Below are 22,285 nucleotides of genomic sequence, written 5' to 3'. Positions count from 1 at the left end.
AATATTTCTTGCTTAAAATAAATAAGTGGAGTAAAAATTAGAAGTAAGATATATAAGACTTATAAGTGATTAAAGTGTTTGGAAAATAAGTAGAAGTCCTGAAACAAAAGTTAGCATTCCTAATTTTTTATAAGTGCTTTTTGACTTATTACACAAACGGTACGAATAAGTGCTCCTAATTTATAATCCAGAAGATGGACCTAAAAATCCTAAACAAACACCCACATAATTAGAGATAGTGTCAAATCTGCAGAGAATCAAGTCATATTCAAAACGAAATCAGACTACTCACAAATTACAATCAGAGTATTTGTGAAGCTAAATTTATATAGCAGGCGTGGCCTAATTCTTTTTTTATTCGTCTAACTTATGAGTACATGTGTCACATGAATTGTTGTCGCCATACAGTGCATACTGTGTCTATGTTTACGAGGCCAACGTACTGTCTGGTATGGCATATTTGCATTGCTCCAGCCTCCAGGTCCTTGTTAAAAAGAAAAAACCATATTTGGTATTGCATCAACCTAGTTCATGTTTAGCAATGTACTCTTAAATCTTAATGCCTGCAGATAATAGTTTCTGTTCGGTTATAATTTGGATAAGTAACATCACTCATAAAGAATATAGTGCTTGTAAAGAAAGAATGTCTTCTCAAATTTTTGTTAACCTCGTAAGCATTATGTAGGTCCTCTTTTGAATTGTATAATATAAATTTTATATTATTCTTTGAAATATATAAATCTAAAAGGCTTTAATTTTTTTTTAGTTCTCACTTTGACTTTTTTCACATAACTTAAAATGATAATAAAACATACTTTTACTTGGTATTTTTAAAATTTTCATTTTGTGAATTAAAATTTATAAAAGTAATAAGTATATATATGTCTTTTAATCAACTTAAATTACGTATAAAAAATCAAAATAACAACTAAAAAGGAGGAGTACCACACGCTTCCAAATAACACTTTAACGTTCGCATACGAACATGAGCCGGAAACCTCAAAATTCTCAATTCATTTTACTTGAAACTGTTGATAGTCGATGCGGCTAGACCGGTGAAACATTCGAATATTCAACACACGTACCCTGGCCCTGTGTATTAATCTATTTTTGTGGAAATGTGGATTCTTCTCCTCTTTGAACGTCTGGAGTATAACTTTACGTTAGTCTTTGTTATTGAACTATGATGTTTAGTCTTTGTTATTGAACTATGATGTAGTTTGACTATAAGTATCACGAGTAATCCTGAAAGAGCTTATAATAGCTATATTTATTTAAGAAATTAAAATACTTTCATAAAATAAATTTTCCATTTTTAGTGTTCGAACTCTTTGACATGAGTAAAACATATAAATCTACTGAAGTTGCCCTTCTCTAACGATTTGACATATAATCGTTAAAATTAAAAGTTGCGCAAAAATATACTCTTTCCGTCCCATTTTACGTGACCCTTATTCTTTTTTGAGACATCCAAAAAAGAATGTACCTATCATACTTACTATTTTTGAACACTACTTTTCACTGTTACATCCACTACCTTTCTATTTTATACTCTCTTTTTATTAAATAAACACTATTACACTCACTACTTTCCTCCACTATCTCAAATCTATTATTAAATATTAATAGGTCCCACCACTTTACCCACTTTTCAACTAAACTTGCAACTTTTTTTTTAATCTCCGTGAAAGTCAAACCAGCTCACTCTTTTTGGGACGGAGGTAGTAGTAATTGCAAGTCCATTAGTATAATGATATCACGGAGAACCAAAACACGTTAGTGTATTTTATACTCTCTCGGTTTTCAAATATAAGTCGTTTGATTTTTTGTCACACGTTTCTAAGTCTTTTGACTGCTTAGTTAAAATTGTTATTTTCAAAAAAAATTCCAAATTATAATATCAATTATATGTTTTTATTTAAAAAAAATTAAAAAAAAAATAATTTTAATTATGCAGTCAAAAAACTTATAAAATATGTTTCAAAATATCAAACGAAACGAGTATATTTCAAAGCAGAAGCAGCATATCTTGTATAATTTGACACGGAACTCTTTGTGATTGTCGAGACTTTCTTTCTTACGTGTGGTAGTTGCACGTTCAGATTTGTCACTCAAAACTCAAAAGTGATTCTTCTGGTTGGAGCAGCTAAATGCGGGAGGCTATGTTACTTAAAAATAAGTTATCTTGCGACGTGATATTGTCATTTTTTTAAGTAATTTTCATCCTAATTACTAGACAATTATTAACGAAATTATTTCTACATGATAAAAAAAAAGCATGAAGGATGACGACAGTCCTTTCTAATTATTTTGGAATAAAATTGATAATTATGCATCGATATTTTATTTTTTAAAACAACTTTGTATATCATACATATTACATACAAATCTTGTCTTTATAAATTATATAATGTGTTTTCAAGAAAAGTAATTTCTCAATTTGCGGTTATCCCAATAAATATAGTCATTCAATCTTTTGCAGTTCTATTTTTAAAAAATCACACAATATATTCCGTTTTTATTTTATTTTAACTTATTAAGCATATAATTAATTATTTTTTCATAATAATTTATTTTTTCTCTCAACAAGTCTATTTTGTCGGATAATATAACGCGCACTAGATTGCTAATATACAAGAGAAAGAGTGAGAGGCTGAATGGATAAGAAATTTGTGACCTAATACGATGCCTCCCATCTCAAACATTGTAATAGTCAAAATATCATATTTAATGCGTATAAAAGTATGAGTGAGGTCGGATGAAATAGAGGTGTCTATGGAACTTTCCTCATGTTTGTTAATCAAAATTTTGTCTCCGATTTTTTTCACAAATGATTAATTATAATCAAATAGTTGATGTGCATGCAAGGGGTCTCATTATTATTAGTTTGAGTTGAATCAATTATACATTACTAACTAGATCTCGAAAAAAAAATTGAGAACATTTTTTGAGATTTCTAACATTTTACTTAATATATATATGTATAATGAACACAATAAGGTTATGGGCATGTGAAATAATTGTTAAAGAATAGTATATTGGTAATTGTTCATGTGAAATCCTGTAAAAATCTTACGGATTCTTCTATTAAATAAATTTTAATGAGTATTTTGTAACTTAATAAGAAGTATGAGTTTAGAATAAACAAAACTCGAGAAAAGCACGAATCTAAAGAAGTCTAAGCAGGATTCAGTTAAATTTGTAGGAGAGATCTGGCCTCCCCAGCTTCCATAGTCACAAGGTTTTTTTTTCCAATATCTCCACTTATGTTTGCTGCAGTGTAAATAACTTTTGAACCCGTCATTTATATAAAATGTTTTGTAATATTTAATCATTTGTGATAATTTTACATACTCCAAATTTGACTCTGTTGTATTAAAAGATATAAAATAATAATTTTAGAAATAAAATATTTTCGCAACTTAACATCAACACAAAATCATATTTTGAATTAGCATAATCAATTAGTAATATTATATGTCTATCAGAAAAATACAGCAGAACAAGAGAATTAAATGTCAATGAAAAGTTTGGATTATGTCATATCAATTTAGACTAATAAATGACCGTGTACATAGCACATATTCATATTCATAGTACATAAATATTTTATGTACTATGGGCCGATGCAAGTAATTATATCCACCAAACAAAATATAGACTGGTCTCTGTCTTGGCACTATTTCGATCACCGATGAGTTAGCAGGAGAAAGTTTGTCACGCAACTCGCAAGCCATCAGTTTCAAAATGATGAAGTGCTTATTGTTATACTGTGCAAAAATCAACAATACAATACGTGAGTGTGTGCGCGCGTGTGATAAAACAATAAACGTAAGGAGACAAAACAGAGCGGAGGATATAAAAATGGAATCCGAGTCTAGTGCGTAACTGTCTCCTTAAAGCGTATTTCGCTCTCACCGTGTGCGATGAACGATCGCCTCCCAGGATAAAACGGATTGAACGATGCAATAAGCACTTACGACGAACCAGAACAAGGTTGAGAACCGACGGCTAGGGTTTTTGGATGTGAGAGGCTGTGTATTTTCGTGTGTGTAAACCCTAATCTATAATGAATATATATAGACAATGTAAGACTTGTGCGCTACGCTTCGTAATTAATTAAAACGTGTTTAATTAATTGACGTAGTTATAAATTAAATCCGTAATCAAAAACGAATTAATTTAAACCAAGCAATTAATCCGAAATCAAATCAGAATTAATTTCTATTAATTTAATTGAGCCCAAACCCCAATTTGCACCCCTGCGCGCACGTAGGTGGTGGAGCATAACACACTAACACAAGTTAAACACTACAAGGGTGTTCTACTATATAAAACCATTGAAGGCCCATATTCTTTTATATGTGGGATACTAGCTTTCTTTTCCAATTTTTCACTACCAAAAAAACAACTTTTGATCATCACAACTCATCCGTTTCTTAATCGTTTTGAGTGAATAAACATGCATTGAAAAACTTTCTCGGAGAAGAACATAATCCAAACATAACCCATCACGAGCACGTAGTCGAGTCTCACTCAAATTTATGCTCAAAATGATAAACTTCCAACCCTTATCGTGTCCACAAAGTCGAAACAGTGCGACGATGATTGTGAAACTCAAACCGCTCCATAATTCAATACGACAAATCAATTACTATAAGTTTTTCCTACCAACTGAGAAATGAAAACACATTTCCGCATAAAAAAAATATAAATATAATTGTCAGATTCTCCTGCAATTAGTTCTTTGATGTTATTATAGTTGGAAACATATGTGAATTGTTTTTTCAGCTCAAGACCGTGGCCTCTAAAACACGTTAGGATAATAATATTTTCTCTGAAAAATTACTTTACTTCGTCAATCGTCATATTAGCTGAACATGAATATAGTTGTATGAGAATTTAAAAAATGCGAAGAAAATGTACAGAAGCGACGAGGGAGAGTCGAGAGATGTGATATTTACAAAAATAATTTTCAACATTTAACATATTTTTCTGGTCCGTCTCATTTGTTCATAGACTTTTTACATTGTTTATCGCATGTGCATGCATATAAAATATAATTTCATAATTCAAAAAAAATTATATAAATATTTAAAAATTTAATATTTAAATATTTTTCCAAACCCTGTCTTCTTAGATATTTTTTAATTTCTGAAAATAATATATAAATATATAAAATTTTTCCATAAAATAAATAATTTATTTCTATGAATAAAAAAAGTAAAAAATTATTATAAAATGTATAAAATATAAAATTCTTCCCAAATAAGTTTTTATCTTTTGCTAAAGATTACGGGCCACACATGGCCAATAGCACGAAAGAGCAGACTTTTTTCCTTTGAAAAGACTCCTTTTTTAACAAAAAATGAGCTCATAAAAGAAACAAACATTTATATAAAAGATTACGAGAATCAGAATTATTCTGTCGCTGGCTCTATATTATAATACATTTTTCTACTATAATATCCGATAAGATTTTATACTACCAGAATATAATATTATTTAACGGATAAACCTATTAAAAAAGTACCACAACCCGATAAAAACAACTCGTTGAGTTGTGTCTTGTCTCGTGGCGTCTGATGAAAAAGAAATGAACTGACGTACAAGCAGCATATATAGGCCTCATCGAATTCACATGCAATTCTTACACAACCCGCCAAACCCCTCAATTCTATACTTACATATATATAAGCCTCAATATAATTCTCGTATTTAGATCCATCCTCGGACCACTTTAGTTCAGTTTACCTCAGTTCGTTTCTCCGATGGAATCGTTGTCGTGGTTGTGTAGTTATGTCGATGAGTTTCGAGCTTCTGCTAATCAATATTTATCGAATTTCGAGCCTCTCGTTTTGCTCGTGTTCCCGATTTTCTCGCTCGTTTTAGCTCAATATGTTCGATTTTTGCTCGGCGTTGTCAACGATAAGGGACTCAATGCTACTGTCCTAGGGTTTTTCATGTCATTTATCAAGTATTTATTTCTCTTTTATTTTATTTTCCCTGATTAATCTCCTCTGTTTATTATTAATTTTCTTCTAATTGATTTTTTTTTTGTTGATTGTTTTTGTGTAGATTGGTTCCTGGTGTACAACAATATATTGATGCGGAGAAACAAAAGGTTGGCTATATTTACACGTTTATTTGATTTTAGTGTTTGTAATTATTGAATCGATTAGCTGTGAATTGATTGAGCTGTGTGTATCTGAACCTGAATATCATGACCTTGTTTCTGAGAGATTGGCAGTGTTGTATGTAAGTTGGTGAATTGAATGATAGTGATGTTGCTTTTTTAATCGATTTTCGGCTTCAGATGGATGTTGGAGTGTTGATTATCTGCTCTGTTTTACATATACTATTGGGCGGAAATTGTGTCATTAAACCAGGTCAAATGATTTTTGTGTGTGTGATATGCATATTTTAATTGAAGTTTACTTGCACACATGCTGTACGCATTTAAAGCTTTATGGTATTGATGTTTCTGTTTTTGTGGGTACTGGATAACTGATGGTTGAGTAACTTGAGTTATATTATAAGTTCTATTAATAATTGCTACTTGCTCTTCGGTTGTGGTTGTGCCTTGGGTAAACCTTTTTCTTATTGTTCTTCTATATACTCCGTAAGTCTGAATACGGGCGGAATTTTGAGGGTTTTTAGAGTATGCCATTTGACAATTTTATAATAATTTTCTTATACATTTACCACAGAATGTCCACGATTAAAAATCAGTTGCTAAATCCTTGCTCACATGTCATTCTCCGTTTATTTTGTTCCTGTTTTTGTCCAAGTAAATATGAGTTGTAGATCTTAGCAGTGGTAAACAAACACGAGAGGCATATTAAGTTTGGAACTGAAATATACGTGGCAAAAAAAGTATTAATAAAAAAAATTTCTCAAATATCGTTCAGGATAGGACAACTTAGGATTTGGGTGCATATGGCTCTGACCTGCGATCAGCATATAGGAAGGGATCTAGTATTAGCAATCGCTTTAAGTTACATGCTTTTATACGGTGTGCAGGTTGTAGATCAATTACAGTCTTCCGATAAATCAAAAAGAGATGGTTGGGCAAGTGAGCTGCCGAAGACAGGATTAGGATTTGGAGTAATAGACAGATTGAAAGATGCAAAAGCAAATGATGTGCCTTGGCAAGGCAAATGCTCTGGCACAGTGTATGTCTATTGTTTGTTTTCTTGTTTTCTAAAATTTGAACAGCTGATCATAAGGCACAGCTCACTGTGTTGCAAAGTGAATAATCATTTTCCTTAATGAATACATAGTGACAGAGTGATGAGGATCATCAATTTCTAGTGCGAGGATATTCATTTGATTGCTTAAGTTTGTTATATTATAAAATTAATATTTTTGGGAATTTATGCAGCTATATTGGAGGCACGGAGTCTGAAGGACATTTTTCCTTGATAAACGAGGCTTGTGCAATGTTAGTGAACTTCTCCTTCATTTTTTCTGTTACAAATTACAGATACATCATACAAAATAAGTAGCCGATCATTATTTCAAGGCTGCAAGTGCTCTAAACATAAGTTTAAACTTATCAGAACAAACAGAACTTTCTAAAATATTAAAAAAATATAATCATATTTGCATCCTTTGCTGTCAATTTCTTTATTTAATACCCTTCTGTATGTTAGAAAGTATTTATATATCCTGGAATTTGTTGCAATCGAAGGAATATTTTCTATAGGATCTTCTTGACTTGTTAAAAATCAGATTGTAGCTGGGATTTACTCCATCTTACTATCATGTTAATGTTATCCTTTGTCATACAGAACTAAACAGTCATCATACTTATACACCTACCTGTAAAAGGGTATAGATAAGGTATTTCTGTACTTTAAGTTTTAGATTGACTCTGAGGTATTATCTTTCAGGTTTGCTCATACCAACCCTCTGCATTTGGATGTCTTCCAAAGTGTTGTACGGTTTGAGTCTGAAGTGGTTGCAATGACAGCTGCATTATTAGGAAGTAAGGAAATATGTTCTGGAGGAAAAATTTGTGGTAACATGACTTCTGGTGGAACTGAAAGTATCTTAATGGCAGTAAAGTCGTCACGTGATTATATGAAAGCCAAGAAGGGGATCACAAGTCCAGAAATGTGTGTTACTTCCCCCATCTCCTTGTTTGATTATTTCTCTTATTGAGTCTGCCACTTGTAAGGCCATATTTCAGTGAAGTCATATTATCTACTAATAAGATTTTGTTTCCGTATACTACCAAAAACATAGGATTATTCCAGTATCTGCCCACTCTGCTTATGATAAGGCTGCTCAATATTTTAATATCAAATTATGGCGTGTTCCTGTAAATAAAGAGTTCCAAGCAGATTCTCGAGCTATTAAGCGGTTTATCAACAAAAACACTATAATGGTATAGTTTCTGAGCATGGTTGTTAAATTTATTTATCTTGCATTTCAAGAAAATGAAATTCAAGCATGTTTTTTCCCTCTCCCTCCCCTAATGTCGAAAGCACTACTTTGCAGATTGTTGCATCTGCCCCTGGTTTTCCTCATGGCATCATTGATCCTATTGAGGTGTGACATTTACTCATTTGTAGGTCTCTGGTACTTTTCAACTTTACACTCACAACATGTTCAATACCTGTAGGAGCTTGGTGAATTGGCCTCTAAATTTGGAATCTGTTTGCATGTTGACCTGTGTCTTGGTGGTTTTGTGTTGCCATTTGCTCGTAAACTTGGGTATGTTGTTCTCCACTTAGTTTTGCTCCTCTAATTGGATTGTCTTCATTCTTAGAGCTCTCACAAACTGCAGTTTCCTACTTAAATGTCATATGGTAACCTATCTTATAGCATGTTGACCTTTAACATCCTTTTATCTCCCTCTATATATGTGTGTGTGTGTGTGTGTGTGTGTCTGTGTGTTTACAGTATATGTGTATACCACACTTGCTCCCTTGTGTTATGTATCATATAGCTACCAACTTCAAACTAGATGTAATTCATTTCCATGAGATTTATTAGTCGCTAGGGAGATAGTGGTAATAAGTAGCCCTCCGCCCCCCTCAAAAAATAAAAGTAAAAAGAGATGAAAAAGAGTCTATGTTAAAGGATTAGCTTTGACACAAATTTGACTGATCCACCGTACAAAACAAACATGTCTCTCTGGTATTCTGCAAAATGGGTATATAGTAGATTAGTCCCCAGGCAGATGCCCGGTTAGATTATAATCATATATTATTTGAATACAAAATATATAAGTGATTTATGTTAATTTTAATTAATATTATAATTTATAAAAAATAATTAATTTGATTATGGACTGAAAATATTTAAATAAGTGATCAAAAATTCAAGTGAATAAGAAAAATATTAAGTATCGTATAAATATTAAAAATATAAAGTTAATGATTATTAGATAAATTAACATGTGCAAAATATATCGAGAAATAATAGAAGAATGTGAAATAAAAAGGAAAGAGAATTAGTAAAGCATGAGACTTGAAGATGAGAGAGAATAGTGGAGGATGAGAGAGGATTAGTGGAGGGAGATGAAATTATATACAACAATTCTTTTTAAAGTTGAGATTTAATGAGGAATTGACACATAAGAATGCTGATGTGAGGATGACACTTAAGCTTTGATGACATCATCCGTCTTTGTTTTAGTATAGAGAAAGATAATGGTGTGCAATTAATTGTCGAGCTATGTATTCATGTATGATATATGTGTGATCTGCAATTATATGCTACTATGTTTTTGTAGGCATTCCTTACAGCTTAAAAAATGAAAACCAACTAGATTATTGTATCTGGCCTCTCTTAAGTCATTTTTGTTTCAGGTACCCCATTCCACCTTTTGATTTCACCGTTCAAGGAGTTACTTCAATATCAGCGGACGTGCATAAATATGGGTTGGCTCCGAAAGGGACAAGTGTAGTTCTCTACAGAAACCATGACATCCGAAAGGTAACAAGTCGGAACAATTGTACCTTCCTTCCACCATTGTAGTTATCATTATCCCTAATTGCTGGCAGCGGTAAATTTGAGTAGCTTCATCTTACCCAAGAAAAGCAAGAGGAGTTTTGTAATGCATAGAACATATATAATATTTGTGTGAGATCACACAATCAAGTCGGAGACGTTGTGTGGTTTTCTCTAATAAAGATTTAAATCAATTCTTTTGACAAGGAAAAATTGTTATAGTTTATGAGAACATATAATTGTTCAATGGCTGTCAGATAGTTATATTACGTGCCAGGCTGCCTCTTTGAACTTAAAGAGGCTATGATTACTTATTTTGAAGTGTACAGAGTATTGTTCTCTTCTCAAGTCTCTTGTTTTTAGATTCAGTAAATTTGAAACTTCTTCATATTATGCTATGCCATTGGTAGATATAAGCTACAGCCTACATGTGTCCTAGTTACTGGTGGTAGTTCACTTCATGAAACTAGTCATATAATTTGTATGTTATATTGGCTTCTAACATTGAGATATACTTGTATTTTTTATGTGACATTTTGTTTTGGCTGGTGACTGAACTGTGTGTGCTGGTACTCGCTGGCTTTTTGCTTCCATCTTGGACAGTGCCAATTTGTTGCTGGTAAGTTACTTTCTCAATTAGAAGGGAGAATCTTTGTAGAGTGTTTTTACTTTTTAGCTTCCAGATGGTTCTGGGACCACGCTCTTATATATGAGGCGTCTATGTGTGGAAGCACATAAAAGAAAAAATGAAAGAGATCATGCTTTTATCATAATTTTGGTGATGACAACGCATTGGCTTGGCACATGATAATTTATTAGCGTTATCATCTCATTGGTAACATTAAGCAACAGGAAGTTATTAATTTGTACTTTGCTTGCCAAGGAAACCAAATTTTGGCCGTCATACACACACATTTATCATCAAGCCAAGTGGACTGACCTGCAATTGTTGCATGTTATATGTCTATAAATCTTAGCCCTTCAGGTATATGAGCACAAGCCATCAATTATATTATTCGTTAATAACTCAGAAAATTTGCACAGTGGTGTTTTTTAAGGTATCACATATACCCGTACTGTGACCACGTATGGTGACACAACAATTTTGGTAACACTGAAAAATCTGACATTGTTCTTAAAATATGTGTTTTTTTGTTTTATCACTCTGTAGTTACTGAGTGGACGGGTGGACTTTATGTGTCTCCGACCATAGCTGGTAGCAGGCCTGGAGGTTTGATTGCTGGAGCTTGGGCTGCCTTAATGTCTCTAGGGATGGAAGGTGCTTATGGAACCCATTTCTCTTGTTAATAATTGCACATATTTCATTATTTTGTGGACTAAATCAATATACTTTTATATGTAAAGGGTATCTAGAGCACACAAGAGAGATTATGGAAGCTTCAAAGAGGCTACAGAAAGGGTAAATATATATTATTTTCCATATACTCATTCAGGGTTTACAGATCAAGATTTTCATTCATCAGTGTACTTTGATTTGCAGGTTGAAAGAAATCTCAGAATTGTATATTATTGGAAGGCCAGACATGACAGTTGTCGCATTTGGATCTAACAATCTGGACATATTCGAAGTTAATGATATTATGTCATCTAAAGGTTGGCACCTCAATGCGTTGCAAAGACCTAACAGGTAGTCCCTTGATACAAAATGATGAATGACAGAAAGATACCCTAGTGAGTAGTGAATACGTGTTGCAGTATATACTCTATAGTTTGTACTAATGTATAGGTTCATTGTTTTCTCTCAGCATACATATCTGCATCACCCTTCAACATGTGCCAGTTATTGATGGCTTTCTAAAGGATTTGAAAGATTCCGTACAGACTGTAAGTTCTTTGAATCTTTGTTGAATGCATAATAGAATGTTGATTACTTGCATTCCTTTTTTGTGTTTTATGTTTTTTTCAAACATCTGTGTATGCATATTATATCAGTCTAAATGCAAGCGGTAGAACAAGTCTGTATTGATAGTTGTATACTATCTTGTAATAGTTGTTATATTTAGAATGCACTAGCAGCAGACTAGTTACAGTAAAATTGAGCAGTTGACAGTTAACTCTCAACTGAACTTATAATATGAATACTAAATGATATAGCAAGTGAAATAATAAGTTCCGACTAAAGACACTTAACGTTTCCTCTCCTATTCTGGTTTTAGGTGAAAAAAAATCCTGGTCCAGTAAGTGGGGGGCTTGCTCCAATATATGGTGCTGCAGGAAAGATGCCAGATAGAGGCATGGTTGGAGACTTGCTAGTGGATTTTATGGATAGTTCGTGCTGATGGAAACTCCTTGATTCATTGATCATATATCTTGTTTCATTTGTTTGCGGAAAGTATTCTTTGGGAAGTCTGGGAAAAAAGAAAATCTGTTTCATAAACACGTGTATTACCCAGACATGGGCTAGGATTTACAGGAGAACTCATGGGTAGCTTATTGTAGTTGTGTTATTGCCCAAGTTTCTTGTTTCCTGGATGGAACTACATATCTAATGAATTTAATTATATTCTAATTACCAATGTATCAATCTTTCCGCATTATATTATCATTATATTTCAACAAATTCTTTTACTTCGGACTTTTTTTTAAAATGAATCCTACTTAAAAACCTCGGTGGTATAAAATATGTTAGTAGAAGTTGGTACTTGAAAACTTGAATTGATTTCTGTTCAATAATTTATTTTGATATGAAATGATTTTATCTCAACTTCATTTCAAGTATTATGAATTTCTGTTATTAACTATTTATATTAAATTAAGATTTTTTTTATTTTCTGAATAAAACATAGTCCATTATATTATTAAATTATTATTTTTAGATATACATATACTTATGACAGTGAGCACAATATCTATAGTCATGAAGTATAGACATAATCACATAGTATATGGAATACATGTCTGTATTAATTTTATATTTTGATGTACTTTGACACATGTATTTAAGAATAGTAACTGCATCAACAAAAAATATTTTTATCGTTTATGAATAAGCAACTTTTTTTTTTTTTGTCATAGAGAATAAGCTACTTTGGTTCTATGGAGTGTTTGAAAAAATGGCTGGTGTACTTGAAAAAGTGGATGGTGTACTTGAAAATTGAGTTTGGTGTTCTGGAACATTTGAAAAAGTGGATGACCCACTTGGAAATTATGTTCAGCAATTTTTATTTCAAAATTTTGGCCATGGTACTTCATTGTCAATCACTGAATTTCATGTGCTTGATTTTGTCATTTTTCCTTTATCAATAATTTTGGTTTCATGGATATACACTTTCAGTAGTAGCTGTTTGATTTTGTCGTTTTAAGTTAAACTTCATGCAGTAAACTAAATATTTATTCGATACTTAATTTTCTAAAAATATATTTCTTATGTAATACAGGCCCAATCTAACAGGAATGAAAACAAAATTTCTACAATCAAATATTTCATTAAATTGTTTTTAAGAAAGTATTTCAAATACTCGTATATTACAATCATAACATTCTCAAACAAGCAACCTTTAAAACTTTACATGACAAAACCTCTTTTATTCTTATCATTGTCTCAAGCTCAAATAACACTGCTAGATCACACAGTTTTGATAAGGAAAGGAGTATCTTACATGCAGTAATGTTTAACTAAATGTCCAATTCCAACAAGTTGTCCAATTCCAACAAGTTTTGATCTCAGCTTCAGCTCCCCATTCTGTCTCTTACAGCTCCAACACCAAGTCTGGTATAAGATGAATACTTACTAAGTTAATTAAAAGACCAGAGGATTAAACAATTGAGCAAATGCTATGAGGGAGTGACCAATGACAACGTGACACCTAATCATTTGCGGAACTTCAAGCAAGATAAAAAAAAAATGGATTAATTATCTAATTGGGCATTCACTTCACATCAATATATCATCCGGGACACTCTCGAATTTTCGGTCTCATTTGAAACACCATTTTCAGAAATTATCTCAGTCTTAAAAATAAAACGTTAAATTTGAAAAGAAATCGACAGTATGAGAAGTGTTACTCACGAGGCTTTAACACAATACGCTATAGAGATTATGTAGCCACAATTAATTGAATTTCCGCGTCCAAAAAATGAATGTATATGGATTATTAGGGTTTTTCATAACCTATCTCTTCCACCATCAATTTTACCCATTTTTTTGAACGTGAAAATTCAATTAATCATACCTACATCATCTCTACAGCCTATTCTGTTAAAGTCCCATGAGTAACACTTGTCAAACTGTTGATTTAATTTTGAATTTAATGTTTTATTTTTAAGACTGATACAATTTCTGAAAACGGTGTTTTAAATGAGATCGAAAATTCGATAGTGTCTCGGATGATATATTGGTGTGAAGTTAGTTGCCAGTTTGATAATTAACCTAAAAAAAAATAGTTTTGTTTCTCAGCTGAAAGATAGTGAACACAACTTATGTTTGCTTTATTAACAAACTGTATTTATCTGAAACAGAACATTGAACATAGTTAAAATCTATTACATGTTCATGCTGACCATTACAGTACGGATGAATTGTTATGTTATGCTCAATTATCTCATATAGCATAATTGAAAGAATGAATTTTTGTGCAGTTGATTAAGTTTTAAGACATGCATGAGTCCTCAAACTAGTTGTGAATGTGATTCATGTATTGTGCAGAGAATATAGCATGTGTGATCATCTAGTACTAGTAGAATAACGTCGTAAAAATGTGATACATACAGTTTGTGTCTGTTTTAATCCAGTGCTCCCTGTTCCCCTGTGAATCACTTGCATCGGTGCCTTGGGGTAAGTTAGACCGGCTCTTGCACGGCCCTGTGCCATTCCTATACAGAACCCTTTGAGGACATATTGTGATATCAGGGTTCATCTGGTCTCTATCACTGTTGATGCCCTCATTCATGATGTTCTTCATACCATTTACCTGTAACTTGTCAAGTTCCACTGAGATCTCGGGATGGACTTTCCTGTGGAACATGCGTAGGATCTGCATGATCGCTTCATATAATTAAAACGCACACATGTTGATCATCTATGAATATACAAAGTTATTTCTCAAAGGAATAATTCCTGGTTTTTGTCAACCAAGGATATATGAAATGATGTATCAGTAAAATTTGGACTGCATTCTATAATTGAACTATATAGATAAACATCTACTTGTTCATTATTTAAAGTCTTGCATTCAATACAGATGTCAATCTTCTTCACATTCTATTTCAGTGTTTCCTAGTGACTATTGGCATCAGTGAACGTACCTTAGGCCGTTTCTTGTATGCTTTAGCAGAATCAGAGTTTCCTTTAGAAGAGGTTGAACTTCTCGAGGAATCATGAATCATTTTCTTCTTCAGCAGCCTTTTCATAAACTTCATGCCAGATTTATCTGATTCCTTCTCTGTCTTCTCATAACTGAAACCAGAATTTTCCTCGGCCACTTTAGTTTTTTGAAACAGCTCTCCAAGTGATGTCCTCTTTTCCTTCTTTGACACTGTTGTATCTGGCACTCCCATTTCCGCGCTTAAAAGGTAGCCCTGGAGTGGACAAATTATTGGCTCCTTCATACTACTCTCAGCTCCTTCCATGGGCTTGCCAATAAGACCAATAGTGCTTTCTTGGTTGCGTCGTCCAGCAGTGGCATGGCTGTTTCTATCAGTAACAGATGAATCATTGCTACCATCATTTCTATCAGCTCCCAGAACTTTTACCAATTCTTCATTTATTAGCCTTAATTCACTTTCTGTTACTTCAGTTCTTTCATCAGCTAACTTCTCAACAGAGATGGATGATATTGGTGTAGATGGATCGACAATAATTGGGTCTGTACCAAGCGTACCAATTGAAAGAAAACCATGGAAGAGTTCAGAAAAAGAAGAAGGTTCCTCTCCAAGGTCCTTCTTCTCTCCTGCTGATTCTGGCCTGAAAACTGATTTATGCAGATGGTTTTCTATCTGTGTTTTGCTCAAGGTCCTGGAGCAATAATTTGGGTTTGAGTAGTAGTACTGTTGTTCATCAAGTAAATAAGTAATGGCTGCCCTGTCAACCAAGATCAAGGCTTTCCTAAGTCAAGAAATGCAACTAAAGGCGAACTATGTCAGCAATTTGATTTTCTGCTAGTTTAGCTGCAGCCAGAGTTCTATATACTTGTACAGTTGTACTTGACTAACATCTATTATTTATTCATTTTGTACATGTGGCCCCCCAAAGATCACGATTTGTTGGTGCAATTGGTAATAGTCCTTATGTTTATAAACTGAACCAAGGTCTCCACTCTTTTTTAGAGCTTAACTGCATGCGGGTTGATTTATAGATACGTTTTCTCCCTGGACTTAACATCCGCGGGTGAAACTTTTACATCACTGGTGTAATTAGCAGACTGCAGACCTAAGTTACCGGACTCGGCTAACAAGTGTCCAACATGGATACGTGTCGGAGTGTCGGACCCGCAATAATTTGAAAATTTTATATGTTTTGGCTTAATATAAGTGTCGGAGTGTCCCTACTCATGTCCAAGTGTCGAGTGTTCGACATGGGTACTCGAGACAAAATGAAGAGTCCGGTAACATAGCTGCAGACCTGAGTGCAGACTTCATTATCATCCTAAATTAAGCTTAATTGGATGTCTTCTTGTTGTATCATGCATATAAGAGAAGTTTTGATGGATACTTACCAATATTGGAATACTCCTTGAGTGTTTCGCCACTAGTCTGCCGAAGCTTCTGATGCATCCAACCTAATAACTGCAACACAATCATGCAGTACCAAAATTAAATTGAGGATGACTGGATTTAATACTTAAGCCCATGAACGAACTTACCTTCATAATCTGTCTTTGCTTCTAGAGGTGTATGTTTGATACCCTTGATACTGATGAGCAACTGCACCTTGCGTATGTAAATGCTGATAATGCACTCGAAGGGTGAACAGGCACGCCACATCCAAATCGAGACAGTTCGAGGAAAACATAGAGAAAACTACAAGGTTTCTTGCTTTATCTCTGTGGGTAATTATTTTGACAATTATGTCAGTGGGGTCTGATCAATGGTGCTGATTATTTCATGTCTATCAGTTCATGTGCTGGGGTGACTCTTACTTTATGATCATGATCAGTTATATATTTATGGCTTTCTTGGTTGGATGCATGTGTTGCATTGTAATCTATGGTGAAAAGGCGTATTACAGGACACCTTAGTCTGTTTAGGATTTTTGCCTAGAAACTTGCCAACGAGCTCCATAGCCAACACATGTATGTAAATCGGACTAATCGAGCGATAAGAGTGAGAACTCCTGCAATACGCACGGATTGGAACCCGATCTCCTTCGGTGAAATCTTCCCACCGTCTTTTCAACTCGGGTGAGCACCTGGGCAGGTGACATTGCAATCTTTGTTACACCTCTTAACAACTTCTTTGTGCACATAAAATGATCTGAACACTGTCCGTGTCTGTTTGGGTAACGAAATCAACTGTATAACTTTTTCAATGCAAAATGGTTGGTATCAATCAACGGGACTACGGGACCCTAAACAAATCATGCTACTTTGGATGCCAGATTTCTCTGCAGGTATGTTGAAAATGTGTGGAAAAATTTGTAAATGAGTCATCCTCCTTTCAGAAAGCCAGCAGGGATGTGAATGCAGGGGACACATACCTGCTCGTAAAAGCGATGCTGGGAGGCGGGAGCCCATTTATCCAATAATCTTCTGTTGACAAGGTTGAAAGGTGCAACCTATAATCATTTTTCTGTGAACGTATGTTACTATCATTCTACTGTTCTGGACCAGCTGCCCTCGGGATTTGACTAAAAGTCTAGAAGTGTACAAGCAAATACCTATCAGGTTTGAGCTACTTTCATCGACATCAAGTGGGAACATGTATTATATATACTTTCTGACATTCCGCAGTATCGAATCTGTTTTTTTCATATTGGATTAGGTGTTCCTTGTCGAACAAAAATGGGGTTTATCTGTCTTCTAGTGGTTGACTCATATGCTGGTATGCAGAAGCAGACATGGTATAAAGTAGCGCTAAACTAGGAGTATCTGTATTTTTGGGGGAGCACAGAAGGACTATTATCAGTCATGTCAATCCCACATATTTCATACTACTATTTAAATATAATTCGGTTCAATGGTTGTCATTCATGATTTTTCTTATGATCCTCGTCGTCAAGTGCTCACCAATATTTTTCCTGGACAAGCAGAAGGCCTTGAGCTGATAGTTCTTCAACGACTATGTCTGGCCTTCTTATTCGAACTGAGCTAAAAATGTCTAAATTTCGTGACAATATCTTTAAAATTTCATATATTTTGGACTGAAATAAGTGTTGGAACGTCATTATCCATGCATGAGTGTCAAATGTCTGAATAGAATAGTCAAATGTCTGAATAGAATAGTCGAAACTTGAATAAAATGAAGAGTCGGGTTGGAATAATGTAGTCTCGGGCTAATAAACGCAGGAATGACAAATTATAGTTGGAACCTTGTCCTTATATATGGTACGCTCCTCATACTACTGCATAGACAAGAAAAGACCGTAGGTACCCGGCAAGTTCGGTTGATCGAAAATAAGACCATATATATATCTATGAATTTAATTTTAAAATTATTTGATAAAGGACTGAGGATTGCCATACAAATGAATAATTTCCATACTATAAGTTAGCATTACGAGAGAAAAGGTGAAGTCAAAAAACAAAGAGCTTTACTAAATCAAACGACACAATACGATTCTCGCCGAAAGCAGAGAAGCCTCCAAAAAGAACCGATTAAAACTGTAGGGTACCCTTGCCACTTACTACATGGCATCTGCCACTCTGCTGCCACATCCGAAACACATTAATTAAAAAGAATAAATTTATTTATCTTGCCATGCGTCCAAATGAGACTTGTTTAGCAAATTTAAGAAAAAAAAGGAGTTTTCTCAAAAAGAAAAAAAGGAAAAAGGGAAGAGAAGGTGACTTTTACTTTTTTATAGAGCAAGAAACTTTCATCCGTTCAAATATATTTTTACTTTTATTATATATTATATATAAATGTATATAATTATATAAATTTTCCATTCATGTTTTTCATGATCTATATAATAGTTCATTTTGCACAAAGACAAAAACACTCTTCAATTCAACCAACTTCAAGTCCAGTGACGAATACAGGATTTAGTTCCAGGGGGAGCGAAAATATATATGTTGATTTTCAAAGATGAAGTACACCTCTTCGTGATTTCATATTTTGAAATCGTTGGATGATGTCTTCATTTTTTACAGTCAGAAAGACATCTCTTTCAATATACGTGACCAAAAGATCATTTAACCACTCATCTCCTATTCGATTGCGCAACCATGTTTTAACTATATTCATTGCAGAGAATGATCTTTCAACCCCGGCCGTTGCTACAGGTAATAGAAAAGCAAACTTCAAAAGTTTGTATACTGTTGGATGAACTAAATCCTTTCCAGTTTCCACCATTTTAGTTGCAAGTCTTGATATACCTCGAGTTCTCCGAACCTCTGATCATGGCTGACATCTTCAATATAAATATACAGAGACCACTCAAGTTTCATAAGATTAACCTCAGAATATTCAGCTGGATAAAACTTAGCAAACCTTATAAGTTTTTCTTGATCAAATGCTTCAAATGAATTTTTCGGATCAAGGGAAGACATACTCAAAAGAAGTTCCGTGCCAATCTCTCCAAAACGGTCATCTAACTATCTTATTTGTCTATCTAAGATGGCAATAAATTGTAGTTGATGCGCAAAACAGTGGATATAATATGCACATGGATTGTCCTTCAATATCAAGCTTTTCAATCCGTTAAATTTACCTTACATATTATTCGCTCCATCGTAGCCTTGCCCACATATTTTTGCAATACTTAATCCGTGCTTGTTTAAAAGTTCTTCAACCCCATATTTAAGTGACAGAGAAGTGGTATTATTAACGCGCACAACTCCAAGAAATCTCTCAACAACAGAACCATATTTGTCCACATAACGTATCAACAACACCATTTGTTCTTTGATTGAAATATCCCTGGACTCGTCAACTAAAATGCTAAACAATTCGTATCCTAGATCTTTAAGGATAATATTAGTCGTTTCAATTGCCATTGCATTCATTATATCTTTTTGAATATTTGGAGCTATCAACTTATTATTTCCCGGAGCATGATCAAGCACAACCTTCTTTACTTCTTCATTATGCTCAGCAAGAAATTCAAGTATAGTAAGAAAATTACCCCGCTTAAGTGAGTTCTCTGTTTCATCGTGTCCCCGAAACACAATCTGATAACGTCTATTGTTGCATCCAAGCGAGTGCGGTAATCCAAACATGATTGTTCTGTTTCCCTGGACAAGACAACTTCTATATGCTGTTTCTGGTTCATTAAATCTTGAGCAGCCTTTCTACATTTGTTATGTATACTATTATGATCCCCGACGTGCTCCCTTAATCTCTTCAGACCTTGCCTCCAATTTGTAAATCCCTCACTAACAAATGAGTCACCGCCACTTTGACCATCGCGTGCCGGCTTGAAGAGGTAACAAAATAAGCAATATGCTGAATCATTAGAAATTTTGTATTCAAGCCAAGTCGAATGTTCTTTGAACCAGCTAAAAATAAACCTGCGATTCTCATTTCCAAATTGTCTCCACGGAAAAGTTATGTTAGGTTGAAACGGACCCTTTTGTAAACAATATCTTCGCACCCTGTCTTTTTCATTTGCGGCAAATGCATATATACTCTTTCTCTTTGCCGGGTCTGTTGGTAGCTCAATCTCAGGAGCTATATCGATGTCCTCAAGTGGATGGATTGTATTTGTAGGTATTTCTCTGGATTCTTGAGTAGGCATTTCAGTAGCATTCTCCGGTTGCTTTCTTTTCGAAAAATACCTCTCCATTCTATCATAAAAAAAGGAATTACAATTGAGTCAAATGCCAACAAAATCTATAACAAAACTTAATAGAGACAATCAATCAAACACTTGTGTTGCGATAAAAATACAAGCTTAAAATAAACAAAAGAATGTATAGAATAAGGCGTAAGGGTTAATGAATATATGACTAACCTTAATTTGTAGATTGAAAACAAAGAGAAGAGATTAAAATTTGGGAAACGGGGAGATTGCTTGGGAGTACAGAGAACAAGCAGAGAATATAAATATGGACTTGGGCTTCTTTTAACTTTAATAGAGCCATAGAGGTTTATCAACATGGGCGGTTACAATTTCTTCATTTCCAATAATCATATATCAACATGGGAAATCGCTCCACTTTCCGGAGAATAAGTGTTTGCTTAAATCTTTTGTGTTTCCAAAACCCTTTTTGATTGCTTTACTCATTTCACGTTAAGGGGATTTAAGGATTGAGAAGAAGTCGTATTCACTCGGAGTGCAAACAGAGCAAAAGTGTATTTATATTATTGGGAATTTTCTCGGTGACACTGCATGGGTTGCAATTGCATATGGAGGGCAAAAAACGGATGTGTGGAACGTAGGATTCCTGTAGTTGACTAGGTGTGTTACATCAAACTTGTTGGTAACCGGTTATGACTTATGATACGGAAGGATGGTCGACATTAGAAATAATCAAGGGGTGAATTTTTGTGTGAAGATAAGAGTTAAAGGTAATGGGTTGCGAGTATTTGTATAGGGTATCAATAGAGGACATCATCACATGCATACAAAATCTTGTTTTTGGCGATAGAGCTTTCACTGATGGTGGTTTGAATAGAAATAACTGCTACTCTTGCAAGATTTCAGGATGTGCCGCTCACTCCCTCCGTGTTCGGCCAAGATTTAGTATTATGCGTGCCAATCGATCATCATGAATGTTAGTTTGTCGAAGGATTTTGGCAAGGTTTAACGCAGTTTCTAAATGGTTTTGGCGCGGTACCCGTATTCTTGTGGTGGGATGTTCTGAATTCGTGTCGTCATAGTCTGCAATAGTATTACATGGGGTGGGAGAAGGCAAGAACGAAGCTCCGTTGAATTGGTGGCAGTTAGTTCATTGACTGTTGTTGCTTTGGCGGCGTAGATGAAGCAAAACCGGATGGATTACACAAAAAGGAATCAAGTTAATTCAAGAAAGTGGGCAAATAATGGCAATTCTTATCCAGTTTGAAATCTCTATTTCAGATCATTGTCACCCATCATCAATGAACGAGAATTGTTTAGGTAAGTCCCGTGTGAAGAAGGCCATGGGCTAAGGTATTATATTAATATTATATCACACACTATTATATTTATTGTGCACTAAGCCGGGGGTCTTCACGGAAACAGCCTCTCTACTTTAAGGGTAGTGGTAAGGCTACGTACATC

General features: G+C 34.1%; 1 protein-coding gene and 1 non-coding gene across 2 annotated transcripts; one reads left to right on the top strand and one right to left on the bottom strand.

Moving 5' to 3' along the window:
- The first annotated feature begins 5,572 nt into the window (after positions 1-5,572).
- On the top strand, positions 5,573-12,500 carry LOC108196408 (sphingosine-1-phosphate lyase). The gene is made up of 15 exons (XM_017363676.2): positions 5,573-5,977; positions 6,079-6,124; positions 7,024-7,175; positions 7,385-7,444; positions 7,896-8,120; positions 8,251-8,392; positions 8,506-8,556; positions 8,630-8,721; positions 9,822-9,948; positions 10,567-10,582; positions 11,135-11,242; positions 11,329-11,383; positions 11,465-11,611; positions 11,730-11,808; positions 12,141-12,500. Exons 1-15 carry the CDS (start codon positions 5,772-5,774, stop codon positions 12,261-12,263), a joined length of 1,629 nt encoding a protein of 542 aa, XP_017219165.1. The 5' UTR covers positions 5,573-5,771; the 3' UTR covers positions 12,264-12,500.
- Positions 12,501-13,374: 874 nt separating this feature from the next.
- On the bottom strand, positions 13,375-16,892 carry LOC108194734 (protein LAZY 1). Its single transcript, XR_010285432.1, has 5 exons — positions 16,785-16,892; positions 16,638-16,707; positions 15,229-16,003; positions 14,693-14,957; positions 13,375-13,693 (listed from the first exon to the last, which is right to left on the bottom strand). It is a non-coding gene; the product is annotated as a protein LAZY 1 (transcript).
- Between the last annotated feature and the right edge of the window lie 5,393 nt (positions 16,893-22,285).

Source organism: Daucus carota, chromosome 7 (assembly GCF_001625215.2).
Source record: "Daucus carota subsp. sativus chromosome 7, DH1 v3.0, whole genome shotgun sequence".
Lineage (NCBI taxonomy): Eukaryota > Viridiplantae > Streptophyta > Magnoliopsida > Apiales > Apiaceae > Daucus > Daucus carota.
Note: the sequence above shows the minus strand (reverse complement) of the source record. Positions and strands in the feature narration are given on the sequence as shown.

What these genes read in the sequence shown, in the direction of transcription:
- LOC108196408 (XM_017363676.2), top strand. Translation starts at nt 5,772, where the DNA reads ATGGAATCGTTGTCGTGGTTGTGTAGTTATGTCGATGAGTTTCGAGCT. An exon ending in GCATCATTGATCCTATTGAG is followed by an intron (nt 8,557 to 8,629) that starts GTGTGACATTTA and finishes CAATACCTGTAG; the next exon opens with GAGCTTGGTGAATTGGCCTC. An exon ending in GCGTTGCAAAGACCTAACAG is followed by an intron (nt 11,612 to 11,729) that starts GTAGTCCCTTGA and finishes GTTTTCTCTCAG; the next exon opens with CATACATATCTGCATCACCC.